The sequence below is a fragment of the Ochotona curzoniae genome, unplaced genomic scaffold (assembly GCF_017591425.1).
Source record: "Ochotona curzoniae isolate NIBS_2020 unplaced genomic scaffold, NIBS_Ocur_1.0 scaffold_4701, whole genome shotgun sequence".
Lineage (NCBI taxonomy): Eukaryota > Metazoa > Chordata > Mammalia > Lagomorpha > Ochotonidae > Ochotona > Ochotona curzoniae.
Window position 1 is genome coordinate 43,051,912 of NW_024467122.1, and position 20,642 is coordinate 43,072,553.

A 20,642-nucleotide genomic window follows, 5' to 3' on the forward strand; every position below is an offset into this window, starting at 1 on the left:
TTCCAAGAGCTGCTGTCCTGGAATTGTAAGCCTTGCATTACTCTTATTAAACCTCCTTCTCTATCACCTTTTCCAGAAAAGGACATAGCAGCTGATGCCAGAGGTTAAAAGTGATTATTCTAGCAGTGGGAGAGCAAACAGGATGGTCCGTATTTCGTAAACTGGCAAGAACTACATAGATTGTGTGAATGGTAGAAGAAGTAAAAGGCCAAATCAATGCCCGTTGCCTATTTTACCTAATCAACAAGCATAAATACTAGGTTTTTTCTTTTTCACTGACAGAAACATATGGGCACAATCAAAGACACATGGGCTAATGGAAGACAGATGGGGGAGGAAAACTTAAATAAGAGGTAAGAGAAAAAGAAAGAAGTGGAAAAAATTGACCAAAAGAATGACTAGTGTTGAGAAAAGGTGATGAGAGAAAAAGCTAAATGGGAGAAGGAGAGAAAAGAACCAAATGCTGGCCAAGGGAGAGGGGCTTTATTTTCTTTCTGATCCAGAATGAGGCTTTGCCCCCTTGCCTGCCATCTTAAGTGGTTTTAGAGCATGAAGTTTGTTAGAATTAGAACATGCTAAATTTTCTGAAGGGTCAAATATAGAGATGTGAGATGCAGGAAGGGAATTTATTTAGATGTGGCTTCCCCAAAGCAGAGCTATTGATTAGGAATGTGGGTCTTGGCTGAGGTGGGTGGCCTCCTGCAACCAATGGTGCTCAAAACTTAACTTGGCATGAACTCCCCATGATGCAGCTGCACATTTAGTAGTGCAGTAGTAGTGGTGCAGCAGTGCAGTAGAAATTAGTAGTTAATGATGACGATGATGAGGATGATGGCAATATTACTAGCACCTCTAAGTGAAAATTCATCCTCTGGCATTAGTAAGCATTAGCAGGGCGTCCCCTGAGAACTTTTTTGCAGTTAATTTCTTTCTAATTTATACGCTTGAGCCTTTGTAAAGGTTTGTCAGTTAAAACACACACATACACACACATACACATGAATACAAACACCAGATTCATTTGCACCCATATCTGCTCCCAGTTGAATCAGTACTTACAGCCAAATCCTGTACTAGTTTCTCTTCAAAGGAATATTCCTCTGTTTCTATCCAAAATCTCTGATAGCCATGGAGGAAGAGGTTAATAGAGCGGTGCCTGAGCGGAAGGGGCGAGAGTGAGGTCAAGAGGGGTCCGTGAAACTCGTTATTTTAGATTGGGTTGTTAATGGTTTAGTAAGCAGGACAGGCTTTTGTACAATTCTTAGCATCTGATTGGTCAGGGCAGAACTTTCTGAAAATAACAATTGGTTCAAGATGTGCAGTGAGTGACCATTACTCTAACCTGATCTCACGTGTCTCCTCTAACCAGAACGAATTCCTTAGGCTAAGTAGCCATCTTGAAGTATCTGCTTCAACAGATAATTCAGTTTTTCCTTTTAATAGGTCACCTATGTTTGAATCTAAGTGAAGCTGACAGTGAGTGGCTCAGAGCTGGATATAGCAGGAACACTGAAGTGCAGCTTCTTTTCATCCTTGAGGAAACCACACTAGCCAGATGCTCAAGCCTTCACTGAAGGAAGGTTGGACTTGGGCAGGCTGCGTTAGCAGCACATTTTCAGTGTGCCACTTACAGGGACGCTGAATGAATGACAGGAACCACTCACTATAACCAGACTGACTTCTGGAGATAAACAGCAAATATCAACCAAGAATTTACCCCTTATGAGGCGGAAAGCAGAGGAAAGGAAATAAAGGACAACACTAGAGTTAGTAAGGCCTGATCGTGGTTTTCACAGAACATAGCCCTTGCCAGCTTCCTTTTAAATCTGACCAATCAGAGTTCTTTTAACAAATTGTACAAATTTGTGTTTTTATGGTAACGTTAAGTCATGGTCAAGAAAAGAGTGTGCAGAGGATGAGCAGGTCTCTCCACAGGTTACATTACCATTAAAATGGGTATAAGCCTGTCATACTGAGTTTTTTCATTAACCTTTTCCAGCCAAACCCGTTGAAAGGTGCTCAGGAAGAAATTGTTAATTTTGTGTCTGGAGAAAAGCATACAGGTTTTCTTTTAAAAACTAACATCAGAGAAACAGTTTCCACATATTAAAATAAATCTATTTAGCCCCTGAGTTTGGAAAATTCCATGCACACTTTGTGTCATCACACAAGTTGAGGAAGAAGAGTGGTCACCACCATCAGCTTTTTAGGGATTTGTTGCTGCTGTTCTGAGACCATTTGAAGTCCTCCATGCTAGACAGAACACTTAGGGCAGTCCTAACAGCCCACTGGGTCAGATATATCCATGTTTCATCAAGGGCAGAGTGCATTTCTAGACTTATTCATACTCCTACAGGGAGCAGCCTAAATCTGAAAGGGTGGTAACTAACATTTTCAGTGGATTGAGTAAACAATGTTTATTTTTCAGAGATTTTATTTCTTCCTCACTGGCTTGGCCCTGGAGACATGTGCTTGGTTAGAGCTAAGTTCTGGAGACCAAGTTATCACGCTGTATTAGGGAGGGGTCTCAGCCAAAGGGTGAAGGCTTTCTCATGCTTCAGCACTTCTAGAAAACACAGATGCTATGTCACTGGACTATACATTTCACTTTTCTACCACAACTTTACTTCTCTGGCCTTTTAATTTGTGAATTCTCTTTGACTCAGAGGTGCCTACTTCCCTTTCAAAGATGGGAATTTTTTCTCAAGAGCAAGTGTGTATCCCGGAAGCCATGTTTCTCAATCATTTCAAGATTTTAATTAGGAAAGCTCAGTTGGCCAGCTGGCTCAGGATAGGGTTACAGGACGCTCTGGACAAATGATGGCAAAGTAAAATGTTAAGTATAGAAATGCTACTTTATTGGATATTCCAAAGAAACACATTTACATGGGATTCCGAATACCTGTCCCTGTCAGTTGACCTTCCCTGACCTGGTAAGAACAATTCCTACTGACCTGAAAGTTGATGTGGTAGAGACTGATACCCTATCGCCAGCTTTGTTTATTGATCACAGACTTTATCAAGTCTGTGATTAGTGTGGGGATGGAATTGTTTCCCACAGCCAGACACTGAGTTCATCTTGATGACCATGCTGGCCTGGTCCGCCACTGGTACGCTTCCACTAGTTGATGCAGGTTTTATAGTTTTAAAAAAATCACTCACTTCAAAAAATGGGCTAAAACACTAGATTCAGGTATTGGGGCCCCAAGTAATCTCTCGGATGCATCTTTAGCTTGGTTTCATCTTGTGCTAGATGCTATGCTAAAAGATCTCAAGTTACCTATCTATACCTGCCAAAGAAACAGTAATGTTAGTTTCAAGTGTTTGTGTAGAGAAATATTGGTTTGACCTGTTGGTGGAATTTGGCATAAAATGCTTTAGAAAACACATCTTTTTCAGAAGAGTTTACATCTTCACAATGAATTCTAACTCAGCAAAAGTAGACAGCCTCCACATGCTCACCTGGCCAACTTACGGTGCAAAATGGTGATCTGCATTAGGCATGGGGAATCTTACTGGATTTTAATTTTGTGTTTCCCTATGGCTTAAGTAGGCCATTGTACTATATGGACTACATTGCCTCCAATGGGTCAAGGAGTCCAATTTTACTTCTTGGAACAAGAATGTAAGGTCCAGAAAAGAGTACAGGAGAATACCTTATGGTATTCTTACAAGGCTCACAAGTAATGGTTCACAAGGCAGAAGACAATGGTATAATACTGACCTGGGCAGATTATAGAGAGGGGCCATCCTGAAACAGGCCACCACTGCCCGTTTCCGTTGCTTTGACAACAGCTTGTGCCAGACGGCCTTCTTGGATCTCAAAGGCTGCTCTACCTGAGAAAAAGATCACATAGAAAGGTATATATTAGGCTGATGTGGATGACATAAGATACTTATCTGTGCCCTAGACTTTCCAATGCTGGAAGAACACTGACTTTTAATTATGCTTAGCAAAATATACCTAGCAGTAGATGGTTAAATGTGTAAAGATCTTAAGTTTTCTCTCTTCTTACAGCTGTTAGTGATATATTGCTAAACAACAGCTTTGCAAATGGTACGGTATTTGAATGAATGGTGACAATATGTAAACTACTGGGAAGGGAAAGATAAAAGGGTGTACTACCATGAGGCACCATTTTTGCCTCTTGTATCTTTAGTTCTGGGAAGGAATCTGGAACGGAGATTAGGGTGGCAGGGGCGGGAGGTGGGGGGGGGACTGTATTGTGCAGGATAGTCGTGCAGCTCTCAGGACAGATATTCCTCACCTGTTCCAGGTGGAAGACAGCTGCTGAAATTCTCTGTACACGTTCCACTGTCTTTTCTGGATTGGAAGGTTCTTCAGTCTTCAGAACATCCTTGTAGAGATTTAGTTGCCATTTTACAGCTGGGTCATCAGACTGAAAATTGAAGCATCCCGTGGGATGAGCAATTTCCACTACTTCTTGTGCTATAAAGGGCTTTTACTTAAACCAGACTTTCACGGTAATTGAGGCTGTCATTTACTGCCTCTTATATTGTCTTGTGGAACATTGTAGATGTTATGTGAGAACTAGTCTCAATGTTTTTAAACTGTCACATGGTCCATTCTTGTATCTTTCTGAACTACCTTTTGGTGGTAGTACCTTCCACTTCAAAAGTATTTGTTTTCAGCTGTATCTAGTATACTTTTAACCTATTAATTTGGGTTTTTAATTTGAATGACACTTTTAAAATTTTTATAATCATTATGAAGTATTTAAAAAAACTTTTCCTTCAAAAAATAATACCTAATTATTACCTTTTAAAATTATATCGTCCCCCTTTAAAAAAAACTCTTTGAATGTTTCAACTATATTTAAATCCATTTATTTAGTTTTTGGTTACTTTTTAAAATATTTCTTTAGTTTTTATTGGAATGGAGAATATACAGAGGGGGGAGATAGAGAGAGAACATCTTCTGTCCGCAGTTTTTGGCTACATTTGTTGACCTTCTAATGATGGTGGATTGTTTTTTATGTGTCCTATAAATACAAATATTTTGTGCGAGTTTGCCTTTGGGAGTTTTATTTGTTGGCATCCTAGCTTATATTTTAGGAGGAGAAGACTCCCCAAATTTTCAGTTATCTGTGTAGGACATTCATGGCTTTTACAGGTTCAAAGCCAATTCTATCCAAGTTTCTTGTATTGCATTTAAGTACAGTGTGGCTAATTACGTCCAAAATGCAACTTAACCTCTAAGTTTATTAAAAACTATTGCCCAGGGCCTGGCACAGAGGCCTAGCAGCTAAAGTCCTTGGCTTGTTCTCATCAGGATCCCATATGAGTGCCGGTTTGTGTCCCGGCAGCCCTGCTTTCCATCCAGCTCCCTGCTTGTGGCCTGGGAAAGCAGTTGATGACAGCCCAAAGCCTTGAGACCCTGCACCCACATGGGAGACCCCAAAGAAGCTACTGGCTTCTGGCTTTGGATCAGCACAGCTTTGGCCATTATGGCTGCTTGGCAAGTGAATTAATGGGCAGAAGATCTTCCTCTCTGTCTCTCCTCCTCTCTGTATATCTGACTTTCCAATAAAAATAAATAAATCTAAATCTAAAATAAAACAAACAAACAAAAACCAAAACTAGTGCTCAAAGATACATTTCTGGCCTGGGAAACACCATGAATTCTCCCTAAGTACAAATTAACTAAGTGGAAGGATGGACCCTGCAGCTGAAAAAAAAAGCCCAGCTTGAGTTCTTGTGTCTTCCTGCAACATCACCTTTTCCTGCAAGTGCAAGTTATTCCGCAGATGTTCCTTGACCTCTTCATCTGTGTCCCTCTGTGGAAAGAAATATCCCATTTTATCCCTAGGATCACCATGGAAATGGCAACTGGGGCACAGAGAGTCCGGGCACTGTGTTGGTGGGATCTTTAATTGGAAGAACAGAAGAAGGAAAATCAGACACCAATCCACAGAGTACACACGGATTCCCAAACTAGCTTTAAAGATGAGCGTGGATTGTTTCTGTACATCATCTGTTCTTGCCTCTACCACCTAACCCTTAGGGAAAGGATTATCAGGGACTCAAGTTCTATCACTGCCATCACTCATATCACATGCATAATCCAATCAGGGCAGCTTACATAGCTGTATCGGGATTTAGCGAGGGAGATCAGCTCTTGGTCGCCTGGAGTGCACATATTCAAGCCAATGGGCAGCATTTTCTTGAGTGCAGCCACGATGAGGGAGGTCTGGATGGAATACAGGTCTCCTCTCCGCTTTGTCTTCTTCCGCTCCTGGTCCTGGCCTCCAGACTAGGAGATGACGTTGGAGTAAACAGAGAGGGGCTCAGTGATTCTTTGAAATGAACTGCCTGCACTCAGGGGCAGATTGCTGCTTTGTGGCCCTGCCAGTACGGGACAGTACTTAGCGCACTTCAGAGGAACAGCAGTCTGTTAAAGCTAAGCTAGTGGTCACAAACGGCTAGCCCTGACCTGGAGTCTTCTGCACATGCACACAAAATGACATAACTAGACACACAGTACGGACATTTACAGTCTTTGCTCATTTACTTCTGGACCACACAAACAAATATACTGGTATTTTACAAAAGGAAAATTGAAAACTGACAAATGCCATTTCTGGGCAACCTGCAGAAATGTGAAAAACATCTACCATAGAAGAATTTGGCTGTGCTTCCAGGGCTGAGCAGTGGCCTGGGGTCCAAGCATTCCACATGACCTTCCCGCCACAAGGCAATGAAGGTGGGTGTATCTCACAATCCACCGTGACGCCTCTGGACGGCAAAACCCAGTTTGGCCAGACATTGCCTATCAAATCTATGTACTGATTCCATGGACCCCTTCAGCTCCACACTTCAGAACACCAGGTCAGCCTCCAAGTCAGCAGTGGCAGGGGGAAAGACTGACTGTGTCCTAGCATTTAGTGAGCACTTACTAGCTTTCTTACATTGATATATAATTCTAAAGGTTGTGCCTCAGAGTGAGACTCAATTATAATCTAAATTACCTTCTAACATGCCTCAGACCATCCATTAAGGACAGAATCTACTCAGATATAAATATGTGATATAATGGATGTATAGATGTACAATACAAATGCTAACATGTAGGTTATCACTAAGGAAACAGGCTTGAAATGTGAACAATGTGAATTGCATTATTTCCTGTCACTCTATTAGATCTGACCAACCTCATGTTTTTCTAATTATAAATGATGTCTATATGATGAGTCTTCAATGTGCTTGCTACTTATATAAAACAATTTCAATCCTCCCAAAAACCTTGACAGATTACCAAGTCAGCTTTATAAATGAGAATAATGATGTTCAGAGAAAATAAGTAATATTTCCAAGGCCACACAGAACTGGAGTGCCTTAGCCAACATCCAGAGGCAAATCTGTCTTGCCGGGTATTTTTCTAGGAACTATATATATGGCTTGATTCCTACATCTCCCCCCTTGGGACAATGACAGAGGACAGACACATAGCAAGATCAGAGGATAAACATTTCTATTTAACAATCTCCCAGTGTTCTACCATATACATATTTCATGCAACAGCTCAGGACTGGCTGCTGAATTCAAGCCCTTGAGTCAAGTCCCTGGAATATTCTCTTTAAATCGTGGGAGCCTTGTACAAGAGGCAGAACACATGGATAGTGTGAAGGGTTGGAACCATTAACAGAAAATAGGAGTCTGATTATGGATGGAACTGTAGAAGTGCATTTCTCTCAGGCTTTCAAGCCCTGTCACTCATTCTATCTTTAGGAATATCCTGGCTGTCAAATGAGAGGGCAGCTCGGGATTGGAGCAGAGATGACAAAGAGACCTCAGTCAGGGTGAGGCTTGGCTGGCTTCCCCTTTCCAAAGGAGAGTAGGCCCTACATTCACTCTTCTGGCAGGCGATTTTCTTTCCTGTTGCAGGACTGGGGACCTCCAGGTGGGACAGATCCATTCTATACCACCCCCATGGTAATCATAGCGCAGAAGGAGTCAGAGCCTGGCTCTTCTAATACTAGGACAGAAAGACACATCATGCATTTGACCTGTACCTTTACTTGCATGGCCTGTGTGGAAAGGCAAAAGAGAAGAAACAAGGAGAAGAGTCAGTCAATAAAGGCAGGGCTCCAAAAGCATAGATATGACACACTAGTCACACAGCTTCTTAGCCCTAGTTTCTCAGCCAACACTGCAAAAACTTAACTGTTCTGTAAGTCAGTTGAGCATGACATGAAGAACAAGTGGGAGGTTAGGATGGAGGTTAGTTTGGTCATAAGGCCTTACACCTAGGTCAAGCAGTCCACCTCTGGTAGAGGGTCAGCTGTCAGACCACCCATCTCAAGTATGTGACACTGAGAGTTGACCCAGGGTAGTCTTCACATCTGGCCACTAGGATTAATTCACCTCAAATCATTCCCCTTGTCACCAGGGTGGGCTACCCACAATGAGTCACATAAGCAAAGACCCAGATTTTCTTTTCTTCCTTTCACCTACCACATAATTGACTCTAGCAGATATACAATTAGAGAAATAAAAGGGAGAGAAAGCTGAGCAAAGGGTCAAGGCTTGAGCTTCTGCTAAAACAAGCTGTCTAAGCACATCTTAGATGATTCAAAATCACCCACATCCCAAAGGATGGAGGATTTTTCTTCTATTGCTGCGACCTTCAAACATACCTTAAAGACTCCTACATGTTACAGATGCCTCTCACGTTGCCTAGATATTATAACGCTGCCCTTAAATTTCTCAAATTCCAATTTCTATACCTTCAAAATAATTTTATATTCCTACACATAGATAAACATTTTCACCATTAATTGATGATGCAAAGATGATCTTATATGTCAATCTTACAGCAAAAAACTCTTTTAATGGATATTGGCATTTGAAGACAAACCATATAGTGGTGTTTTGTACAGTCAGGGCAGGGGAGCGTTTTATCAGTTCCTGAACAAAGGCAAGCCTGTGCCACCAGAGCTTCTTGTCCCCTCTTAGAGGGTGCAGTGCAGACAAGTTAACTTAATGATTTATGCAAAGTTGTTTGTGAATGAGGAGGAGAGAAAAAAAGTGGGAGGGAAGGAGATGCAGAGAGGGGGGCGAGAAGGCGACAGAGAGGGCAAAGGGACAGAACATAGGAGAAAGGAAGAGGGAGGGAAGGGAGTAAGAGGAAAGGGAGAAAATGAGCAAGAGACAGATAAGAATAAGAGTAGGGAAGAGGGAGCGTGTGAGGGAGGAGACAGATGGATGGGGTAGTGGGAGACACACAGGGGGATGTGCATGTATGAGAATGAGAGAGTAGGAAGAGAAAGCATAAGAGAGCTAGCAAGCCCGAGCTTGCAAACTACACAGATACAAAAATAAATGCAATGAAAACAGGAGGAAAGAGTTGAGCAAAGGAATGAAAGAGAGGAATGTGAACCAGAGGGGAGCCTAGGGCCAGAAGGATGCTCACAGATCAGGCTCTGCATATTCTTGAGAAACTATCTTCTAAAATACTTCCTGTCTTATTTGAACCCACAGAAACCACACTCCATGGCAGGAACTGACTTTAAACTATGAGGCATTCTAATATATCCTGCATCACAACTTTTTAAAAAATTTCGTTGTTTGCAATAAATTTGGCCAAGAAACTGGTATTTCTTGGGCTAAACATGTTCTAACTTACCATTCCCTTCCGAGGAAGATGCTGCCATTTTTCCAGAAAACAAAACAATTTAGAAAAGAGAATAATACTCTCTCAGCTTAGTTCTGATTAGCTTAATACATAGCTGTGAACTGGTTTATATAACCAAAATATACAATGAGCTCTCCAAAATAAGATCTGCATTAGCTGCCAGAAATATAAGTTGAGCTGACCCTCAGTTGATCAGGTGCAAACTTAAGGCCCACTGTATATTTTCCATTCACAGTGGCATATGCAGTGCGTGTGACATGCAGCATTCACAAACACATCCTCCACGGAGGCTGCCATGTGCTCTGAGGCCCGTTGCCTTTATACAACACCAGCATTCCAGTGAGTGGAGACAGATAAAGGCAAACACAGGTGACAATTCAGACCAGGTAGGAGAGAGGATATAAAATTGCAGAGAGGCCAAGGAAATAGGGATAGAGAAGAACATCCCTTTCTAGGCTCTGCAACATGTAGTACCATGTTCAAAACATATCAGAAATGTTTGAATTGTTTGTTGGGGACATGGCATCTCTCTGCAAAATAATGCACTGTACTTATCCAATATCTTTCTATTCTAGAGATATTGCTGAAGATGGATTTTTAATAAGTGTCTTAGAGCTAGAGAAAGGATTTAAGCTCAATTTCATTGTATAGATTTTTAAATTGGAGTCACAGATGGTAAATCAATAGCTGGGCCAATGATAAAATTTGGCTTTCTCTAAGTTTCCAATGCTATACTATACTGTGTTCCAACTGGAGCAACAGGCACAATGTGAAACTATTACCTTGAGCAATATTGCAAATATTATTTAGCATCCAGGGACTATCCTCATATTCCTTATATTGTAGCTCTGATCCTATTCCTTCTGGCTCAGAAAGAACTGTCATACAAAATCAATGAAACAAAATGAAGAGTTCATATCTGCAGATTAAACTTACCAAGAGAAAAGATGCCCAGATCCTGAACATAACTACCTCCTGACATAACAAATTCTCTTTTCCTTATTCAGTGATGTGTGAATGAACAAGGTGTCTGGTTAGTTATTTAGTAGGTGAGTTTTGAAATGGCATTTTCTGTCACCTTATCTCTTTCCAAAAGAAAACCAGGGACTCTGAGTATTCATTCCTCACCACATGAGATAGTTATTTCTGCTCATTTGTGATTCACTCCTTGTTACCAAAGTGATTTCTATTGCTTTGCTGTCATCCCTTGACAATCACAACAAATGCTAACTGATTCTGTCCTGATCCAGTGCACCTAACCCAAGTTGAAGACAGCATGGAAACTGCCTAGAATTTGCCGACTTTATAAGTTCACATGTTAAGGAACTTATAATGGATGTAAGAAGATTCTGAAGAGGCAGCTCAGGTGAGCTCGACAGCCTAGGGAGATGGGGTCTGAAAAACACTACCTCATGTACATCACACAAGCAACACCTGCTTACCAAAAGGGGAATAACTATGAAAAATCAAGTAAAAGTTTCTGAAGCAGAAAAGAATCCATCATAAGTTTCCTTTGCAGTCAAGATTCCCATTGAAGGTCATTCTTTGGCTTCACATATGTATAATATTGTTAAACTTTGAGAAGCAGTGTATATTAAAAATATATATATTCGGGTAAACTTGAAGTATGTTCCAAATTCTACTGTCAATGTTTGGAGACTGGGAAGTGTTAGTACAGCTAAAAGATGGAAGAGATGGAAAGTTCAGAGTCATTGCCACTGACCAGAACTAGACATGCTTGGTGCAGCTCTAGGGGAAATTTTCATTATTGTTGTTATACCACTTTGTCTGTAGCTCCGCATACACAGGCTCTCCATCCCAAGTGGTTATTTCAAAATATACCCAAGGTATTCACTACAAACCCATGATGTACATCTTTCCAAAACAGACTGATTTCTCCAGCATTCACACCCCCTAGCTTAATGTTCTTCAAGAGTAGCACTGCACCAGCAATCAAAGAGCTATGTATCTCAGGCATTTCTTGTCACTTACACTTGACATATATAGTCAGTCATTGTGGAAGAACATTTCTCAGAGTCCAGGGTATGCCATAATAACATTTAAGTAGGGTTGCTTTGTTGTGTATACCTAAGGAATGAGTCTGAGGAGTCTTTCTAGTCAAAATAATAAAGTCTCATTGTGCAGAGCTGACTTAAGAGGAGCTGGGAGGCCAATTTGTCCCTCTGTATTCCTGCTACATTCTACCCTACAGGTTACTCTGTTTTCAGACAGATGTCTGTTGTGCCCTCTTCCAAACATTCCTGCAAGGAGATGGAGAAATATTGGCCTTCTGAGTGCAACTTTCATGGGAAATAAATGGAAGGCATCAAGAGGTCAATACAACTACAAGTATTGGGTGCTCCAGATAGAAGGGAGCCAGGTATAATGTCGGAGTACACACTGCTGAGATCATCAAAGCAAGATCATTTCCTCTTAGCTAATCAAAAGGTTAGGGATCTGTACTTTTGTAGTTTCACTACATAGGAAGTAGTTCTATTTTAAAATCACCGAGAGTAGTTTTGCTTTAAGACCTCTTGAATGCCTTAGGCAAGTCTTGAATCAACTTTTTTTATATACATAAACAAGCAGCTATTTATTCATAAAATGTGATGACCATGCTTATTTGAGAGCAGTTTCTTCTGGCTCATTCTCAAAGAAACGACAGTAGAGACTGTGGGTTATGTAGTTTGACCTAATATACTATATAGTACCAATTCCTACAAAACAGCAAACAGATCTAAGTCACAGGTAAGGACAAGATTGAAGAAATTTTGAAGTTGAAATCTAAGGACTTACTTTTGACATCTTGCTTTTGCTATCTCCAGTTAAAAATGCCAAGTTATTAATTTCATTCTGAATCACAAAATTTTGTTCTTCCCTCTTAAAGTTCTAGAAAGAACAGAGATTAAAAAGTGAACATTACAAAAACACTTCCTAAAGTTTATACCCTTCTCATCCAAGCTAAATCCCAGGCACAAAAGTATCCTTACATGAGATTTACACCACAAGATGAAGACCTCTGCCACCATTCGAAATAGCTGGTCAGAATCTGCATCAGGGCTTTTGAGCCAGTTGGATCTGGATTTAAAGGCAAATGAATAGGGACATGAAACTCAACAAGGGTTAAACTGTTCACACCCTCACAATTATGTGTACATTTAGCTAAAACCCGATTCCCTTAGGAAGGCAATCATTGGATCTGTCAATATGCTCCTTATACATGGAGACAGATTCTGGAAATGTTTTTGAAGGACATTCAATGATTGTTTCCCTTTCACTGAAGATTGATCTTATCAAACAGGTGTCAGAAATCAAAATTTGAAAACTGTCAGTGGAAGGTTTTGTTGTCTCTTTAAACTGATGAGTTAATTAAGGCTCAAGTTCCACATTTTAGGACAGGCTGTTTTTAATACATGAGCTGCCAAAGCTAGAGAAGTCTTCGTTATTATAACATCTGATCTTGTATTTGACACATCATTGTTAAGTCTCTGAATTCTGAGCACAATAAATAGAATGTCACTCCTTTCCCCCATTCTCTTGAAGCCAGTCTTATGAATGGAATTTGAAGACAGTATGCTTTCCACTATGATTAACCATATGAGATCAAATATTTCTCATATCCTCTAAATAGTTCAAAAATCCCCTAAAATAGGTATTAAATCTTTTAAGATAGCTTCAAAAACTAGCCTATGTTAACTTGTACAGTACCAGCAAGAAAGCCACACTGCAATAGAATCCAGGCACTCTTCACAAGTTGTTTTTTGCTGCAACATCTTACACATTTTACTGAAGTCTTATTTTAAAAGTGCTAGATCCGTAGCCATGTCCAAAAACTTGCAGAGTAACTCAAACAAGCATTCTGGTACTTAAACCTGGTACGTCTGACCCTAAATGTGTGGGTTCTTTCATTACATTAAGCAATACTTTGTCTCTGCAGGGAGAAACCAACTGGATGTCCTACAATTTAGTTTTGATGGTGTCTGGAATTAGAACACAGGTTAAAGGATTAGTTCCACAAAACTGTCTTCCAATTTCTCTTGTCAGTTGTAAGTCCCAGGTTGTGGCGGGTACTTCTGATAAATGCCTATAAACTATGGATCCATACAGCCTTCTGGGACCAATAATTTGCAAGACTAGCTCACAAAACTCAGGGAAACACTTGACTTACTGTTCACAGTATGTTATACAGGATACAACTCAGGAACAACCAAATGCAAGAGAAGTTATAGGGCAAAGTTTAGGGAAGGAAACATGGAGCTTCTACGCAGAGTCCAGGTGTGCAAACCTCTCAATACCTCCATGTGTTTGCCAGCATAGAAGGTGTCCAAAGTCCATGCTTAGGAGCTTTGATAGAGGCTCCATAAAATAGGGTCATTGGTTAAATAAGAATCATCAATTATTAAACTTCGTATTCAGTCTCTCCTGCTGGGCAATTGAAAGAGGGAAGAGATGTGAGGCTAAAAGTTCCAACCCTTTAAATCACATGGTTGATTTTCCGGGAAACAAGTGCCTAACCTTCAAGAGTCATCTTGTTAAAGCAAACTCTGGTATGGTTAAAAGAGTTTTAGTATAAGCAACAAAAGATGCTCCTTTCACCACCGTCAGAAAATGCAGTGCTTTAGGACTTCACTGACAGGTGTCAGGAATAAAGACCAGTATAATTTCTAGTAAATCACAATATCATGGTCACATAGAAATTTTTATCATCATCACCAGACATGATTTGGACTTTTTTGTCTCATGAAATATCACACTGCCCTAGGTTTCAGGCTCAGGAACATTCTTCCTTAATATCTCCTGTTTTTCAAGTCACCAAGCTTCTGTTTTACACAGTAGATATCACTGTCTACACAGTACTGGTTCTCCTGCAATAACAAAAGCCCATTTTGTTCGTGGTGGCACAGTGGCCTTGTAAAGATCATGGTATTTGTCTTCCCTGGAGCTGCACCTGTGAGTCTAATATCTAACTGAAACAAAGCCCCATAGAGTGCGTTGATGAAGACAGCAGATAATGTTAGGCTTTACTCTCCAGTCTCCCTTCTTTAGCTTAAAGTTTCCTTGCAAATCAACTGCTTACTAACATTAACTCAGCAATTTGAGGAAACAGGTATTTTTGTTTCCTACGTGGAATCTCCCATCCCAAAATTTATTTATTTGAAAGGCAGAGTTAGAGACAGAACACACACACACACACGAGAGAGAGAGAGAGAGAGAGAGAGAGAGAGAGAGAGAGAGAGAAAGAGAGAGAGAGAGAGAGAGAGAATGAGAATGAGAATGAACATCTTTATTCCATTTGTTCTCCCCCTACATGCATCAAGGCTTAAGCTGGGAGCTTGGTACAGAGGCCCTAGTACTCGGACTATCCTCTGCTGCTTTCTGAGGCAGGGAGATGGATTGGAAGAGGAGCAGCTGGAACTTAAACTAGTGTCCATACTGGATACCAGTATCTCTCAAGTGGCAGCTTACTGTGCTGCACCAAGAGCCAGCTCCATACAGACTGATGCTCAGTCTTGTCTTAAAGGGTTTTTCCAGGAAGTTTGACCCCTGAGGGGGAAGAAAGGAGCATATGACACTACTGACCAAGGGAGGGCAGCACACACTGTACTAACCAGGGCCTTGCACACAAAGGGAACATGTAGTCCTTCACTTCCACATCCATCTATAAAAAAGTCTTGACTCTTCAGTTATTTCTTCAAGAGCAGAGTGGTGAATGTGAAGAACACCCCCTGAAATATTGCCTCCCTGGAAAACAAACTCTCTGCAACCCTGTTCCAGCAGATCAGCTGATACTCGCAGGAACAGAAGATGTGAACTCCACTTTTCTTCTGTTCGCCCACTCTTTCTCTCTCCCCAAGTGATGCTCCTCTCCCTGTTCCTAGATTTTCATAGGATTCATTTTGCATGTTAATATTTTGAGATATGGGTTTCTTTTATCATCTGCACCGCCTATCTGTCAAAAGTCAGAAAATGCAAGACTGTAGGATGAGAAGGTTCGCTTTAGCGATAATGACCTGGGAATCTGCCACATGAAAGCGCCAGTAGAAGCAAGCTAAAAAAGAAGAGTATGAGTAGACTCTCAGGTGATGGCCAGAGCGAGAAGGAGCTGACTCCCATCTTTAGCAAGTCGAGTTACCAGGCTCTGCAAAGAATCCACTCATCCGTGTTCATGATCTGGTTGTCTGACCTAGGGTGAGCGTTTTGCTCAGCTTTGTTATGATGTCTCTTGTAGAAGACTGAGGTTTTCCCTGTAAGGCTTTATTGAGACTCTTCAACAGTTCAATAGCGGGTTCCCATCAAAACTCACACTATTTGAAGTTCATTGCTGTGTTCCAAAGGTCTCTGATTTCTAGAAATGAGGATAAGAAGCCTTTGCTTCCTACACAAGGACATGCTCTGTAACTTCTGGCTCAAGGAGGGAGAAAGCTGATTTTCCCTGTGCAGATCATGCCACATCTGGAGTTCTTGCTTGTTCTAGGTCAGCTTCAAGGTAAACACTGAGTAACAAAAGCTTCTTTTGGGCCCAGCACGGTGGCCTAGCAGCTAAAGTCCTCACTTTGAAAGCACCACGATCCCATACGGGTGTTGGTTCCCATCCAGCTCCCTGCTTGTGGCCTGGAAAAGCAGTCGAGGATGGCCCAAAGTCTTGGGACCCTGCACCTGAGGGGGAGACCTGGAGGAAGTTCCTGGCTTCGGATTGGTGCAGCTCAGACGTTGCACTCACTTGAGGAGTGAATCATCGGATGGAAGAACTTCCTCTCTGTCTCTCCTACTTTCTGTATATCTGCCTTTCCAATAAAAATAAATCTTTAAAAAAAAGCTTCTCTTGAGGAGAACATACTGGACAAAAGAGAAAATTTTAAACACTATCATGATGGGGCTGACAAGGATATAGCAACTTAATAGGATAAGAAAAATAACAGGAGACAAGCATAAGATGGACTCTGTTTAATATTTAAAGATCTGCCACAAGTGAGATTAACATAATTTTTGTGTGGCCCTAGAGAATAAAATTAGAGTCTTTAGCAGAAGTTAGTGCCTTGAGCTCAAGATGATTGGAGCTGTCTGAGCCTAGAAAGGAAGCGAACACAATGCTGACCCTGTCGCTTCCTGCGCTCCATCACCCTGATAGAACGGTGGACGAGCAGGCAGGAAACTGTCTTCTGGAGGTACGATGAAGTGACTTTCAATAATTCCTAGTCAGCCAATGCTTTTGGATGAACAAAGAGCCAGAAGAAGGTAAAGGCACTCAACTTGGAAAGAAGCATTTTTAAGCAAGGCTCATTTGACTGTGGTGCTTGGGGAATAGGCTGAAAATCCGCTATGAATGAATTAATGATGATCTCAGACTCTCTGACATTGCCATTTTTAGTACCTGTCAAACACCGGCTAAGCAGAACATACTCATGCTTGATTCTTGATCAATAGTGACAAAGGCAATTAAAGAACTATCTGAGGAGCAACCTTACCCTACTTTTCGTTTTTGTCTAAACTCTTGCTGAATTTCCTCTCTAAATTGCTAACATAATTATGTCATAGGAAATGACTAAAATAATGCCCCTCAAAGCAAGCTTGCTTTACAAAAGGGTGCGATCAATTTCCATAGATAATGATATGTGTGTTTAGACATACACTAGCACATGCACAGAGGTGCTTAGTTTGAATACTAACTGTAAATATCTTAAATAGTTTTCAATAAAAACAACTGACATAAAGTAAGTGTTAAGAGGAGTATATTTAGGCCTATTTCCTGTCTATGACAAAATGGAATACTACTTGAAAAGTTAGCCATGCTTTTTCAAATCTTACTACATCCCTGTGATACCTACAGTTTTTTTTCTTTCAAAGTTAATTATTTGAAAGGTGGAAGAAGAGTGGAGAGCGAACACAGAGGACACTTCCCAAATGCTGACAACAGCTAGGACTGGACTAGGATAGAGCCAGAGCAAGGACTCCACCTTGGTCTCCCGCCGTGGGGAACAGGAGCCCAGGTACTTGGGACTATCATCTAATGCCTCTCAGGCACATTAGTGGGAAGCCGGATTGGAAATGGAGTAGCAAAGACATTAAGGATCACCCCAACATGTAATGCAGACATCCCAAGTGGTAGCTTAACCTGTTTCGTCACAGCACCCACCTCTACGATAATTATATTAAAATAAATAATCCCTAATTTATACTTAGGCTTTTAAACTTTAGGAGCATGATCTAAGACAAATACATATATATTTGGCCTTTGCCTGTGGTTCCAGGCAGAGTGCTCATAAAATTTTTGGAATTTTCTGAGTAATAGAAGCAGTTTTTGTTTCTCAGCCTGAGCCCCTTTGACCATACTTAAAACTTATGCTGATAGCCTGTTGGCTGCTGACAGGTCCTGGGCCAGGTTGGACTTCATGTTTGGGCCCTGATTCCAGCCACTGTGAACATGCGGTGAGCTGTCCCTGGGCCTGCCTGAGCTCCAGAGGCTGTTTCCTTCCTGGTGAGTACGCCGAGAAGGGAATTCTAGAGAACAGGGCAGCCAGTGAGCCATTGGGTAACCTCCTCCAAATTCCTAGTATTAAGTTTAGGTATCTAACTCTGACCATTATGCTGGATCCTAATAATCATTTATCCTTTGTTCATGTTACCCTCCTGTGTGTTCACAGCTCTTGTCATCCAGCTTAAATTCCACAATCATTCTTTATACTTATCCTCATCAGTACAGCTGTACATCCCTAACACATTTTTTGTCACACTCTGTAAAACCAAAACCTTGGATAAGTTGAACTCCCTTCCTGTTCTGAGCCTATACCTGACAGCTGAATTTGGCTAGGGGGAAAAAAAAAGATCATATGCAGAATATGCAGATTGGCTTCACTCTCCATTCACAATCCTGTGTCTCCAGTGGGGCACCTGAACTTCCTGATAATCACACTTCCCTGGTCCATCTACTCTTCTACGTTATCCAGCAACTATTTCATAATTTTTCTTTATACCCCAAATCTCCAAGCATTTTCTCCTCACCTTCACTTCCAGTTGATGATCTTGCTTCCCACTTCATTGAGAAAATGGAAGCCATCAGTGAAGGACTCCCTCAGACCACCATCGCTGTCTCTCTCAACATATCGTTCGCCCCACGTATTTGGAAGCAGGTGTATGTATATGTGTACCAGCATCATCAGCATCCACACTCTGCTCTCCTGTCTGCTGCCATAGATGAACTAGATAAGGCTGACTCTTCCAGCTCAAGGGTGTTGCTGTAGACATTCTCTCTCACTTGGATCGTTTACAATAGCAAAGAAACAAGCGGACAAGTGTTGTCTGAAAGACTCCTTTCTTAAGCATACGTCTACATACTGTGAGAACCCTGTATCTGCCCTTCTTTAAAGTAAAACTTGAACAAGTTGCCTCTATTGCTTCCTCCACGCACACACTCTTACCCCAGACCTTGGTAGCTCCCAATCTGACTTCCTTCAGGTCTTTGCTCAAATGTTGCTTTCTCATAACACATGTTGTAAAGACTGCCAATTCCCATCCCTCTAATGCCCTTTACACTGCTCTAAATAATTTACTTACAGATTTTATACATTGTGTATGCCTCCCTACCCACATAAAAAATGCTCCCGTGTCCAGAGCGCTCTTCTGTCTCATTCATTATTCCCCAACGCCTAGAGAAACAGCTGTCACACAAAGTCACAGACATGACTGTGTGAGCAAACAGCAGCAGTGGGAATGAATCAGTGCTGCCCTTATTTGACCAACTCCCTTTTACCTGTGGCAGCCTGTGAGGATGGAGGAGGTAAACATTCCACAGACTTCTCAGACTAATTAGTCAAGAAAGGCACTGCTGAGGGGGCCTGCTCCAGCAATTACTAGTGCAAGGCGGGGGTCAGGGTGGAGAGAGGAAGCTGGTGATGGCAGCTGTGACCTTCCTTTGTTGCACCATCAACACAGCCCGATGCCATGCTTTCATTCTATTTGACTGCTAAAGTTCATGTTAGAGAGGATCAGACTTCCAGAGGTCACAGCCCTACCTGTTGTTGTCCACATAGCGGATGAGCATGGGATAGAAGGCGTAGAGGTCTCTGCAGAGGATTGCAAACTCATCTAGGATGAGGAGCTCGGCCTCCTGAGTGTCCCCTTTGCCATCGGCCTTCAGCTGCTCCTCCTCCTGCACCGTCTTGATGGCCTTTTTCTTCAGCTTCTCCAGAGTCGGGATGAAGTGACTTCTCAGCAGGTCAGGCCTTGCTTTGCTGATGATGGGCTGGGCATACACTGGGTGCAAACACAGGGTATCCTTCATTTCTCACATTACAGCTATCAATGAAAGTGAGTACTGAAGGGTGAGGCTGTGACACCTACTCAGCATGACACGTGTCCCTTGTCCCCTCCTTCAGTCTTCCAAGCATGCTGCCCTCTCGCAAAGCCACAGTGCAGACTATGATGGGAGAAGGTCCACATACCCACTCAGCTGCTCCAAGGCCCAGAGAGCTCCTTTCACCCTTACATCCTGCATGCATGCATGGCTTACACGGCACCTCTTAGCTACCTGGTATTATTTTATAACACTTCTGTGTTGGTTTTGGCTTGCTGGGCAGATTATAAATAGAAGGAAGTCTTCCATTCATAACAACCATGACAGAGTTGAGCCACAATATGAACCTAATGTATGGACTCTAGTTAAAGAAAAATCTGCTGCTGAAAGCACATTAACTCAACTACAGTTTTCAGCCTTTCAGTTGAAAACTGTCAAGGTTCTGCCTGTATGCTCTCCTGAGCCCTGTGGGAGGCAGATAAATCAACTCTAAGTGAACAGAGAGGGGGTGGGCTACCGTTTTAGCATTCTAAAAAAGGGAAAGCTAAAAAACCTACATTTTATCCTTTTTTTTTTTACATCCTACTTATTAGCTAATGAGTGTTCTTATTATAAAGGAACTGTTATTTTAAATATTTAAAATGTTTATTTTTTACTTATTTTAAAGGCAAAGTGTCTGAGAGAAGGAAAAAAGAT

General features: G+C 41.5%; 1 protein-coding gene across 3 annotated transcripts in view; it reads right to left on the minus strand.

The window, feature by feature from the left end:
* Nucleotides 1-20,642, minus strand: part of RYR3 (ryanodine receptor 3) — a 507,269-nt gene that overhangs the window by 37,836 nt on the left and 448,791 nt on the right. For 2 of the 3 annotated variants that reach the window (XM_040969180.1, XM_040969179.1), the window contains exons 67-75: nucleotides 19,666-19,906; nucleotides 12,646-12,733; nucleotides 12,452-12,544; nucleotides 8,034-8,048; nucleotides 6,104-6,274; nucleotides 5,739-5,798; nucleotides 4,269-4,400; nucleotides 3,725-3,837; nucleotides 1,060-1,156 (exon numbers count right to left, since the gene is read on the minus strand). In XM_040969180.1, coding sequence (XP_040825114.1) covers nucleotides 1,060-1,156; nucleotides 3,725-3,837; nucleotides 4,269-4,400; nucleotides 5,739-5,798; nucleotides 6,104-6,274; nucleotides 8,034-8,048; nucleotides 12,452-12,544; nucleotides 12,646-12,733; nucleotides 19,666-19,906 — 1,010 coding nt within the window. The remainder of the gene's footprint in view (nucleotides 1-1,059; nucleotides 1,157-3,724; nucleotides 3,838-4,268; nucleotides 4,401-5,738; nucleotides 5,799-6,103; nucleotides 6,275-8,033; nucleotides 8,049-12,451; nucleotides 12,545-12,645; nucleotides 12,734-19,665; nucleotides 19,907-20,642) is intronic. The other variant, XM_040969181.1, reaches the window with a different exon arrangement.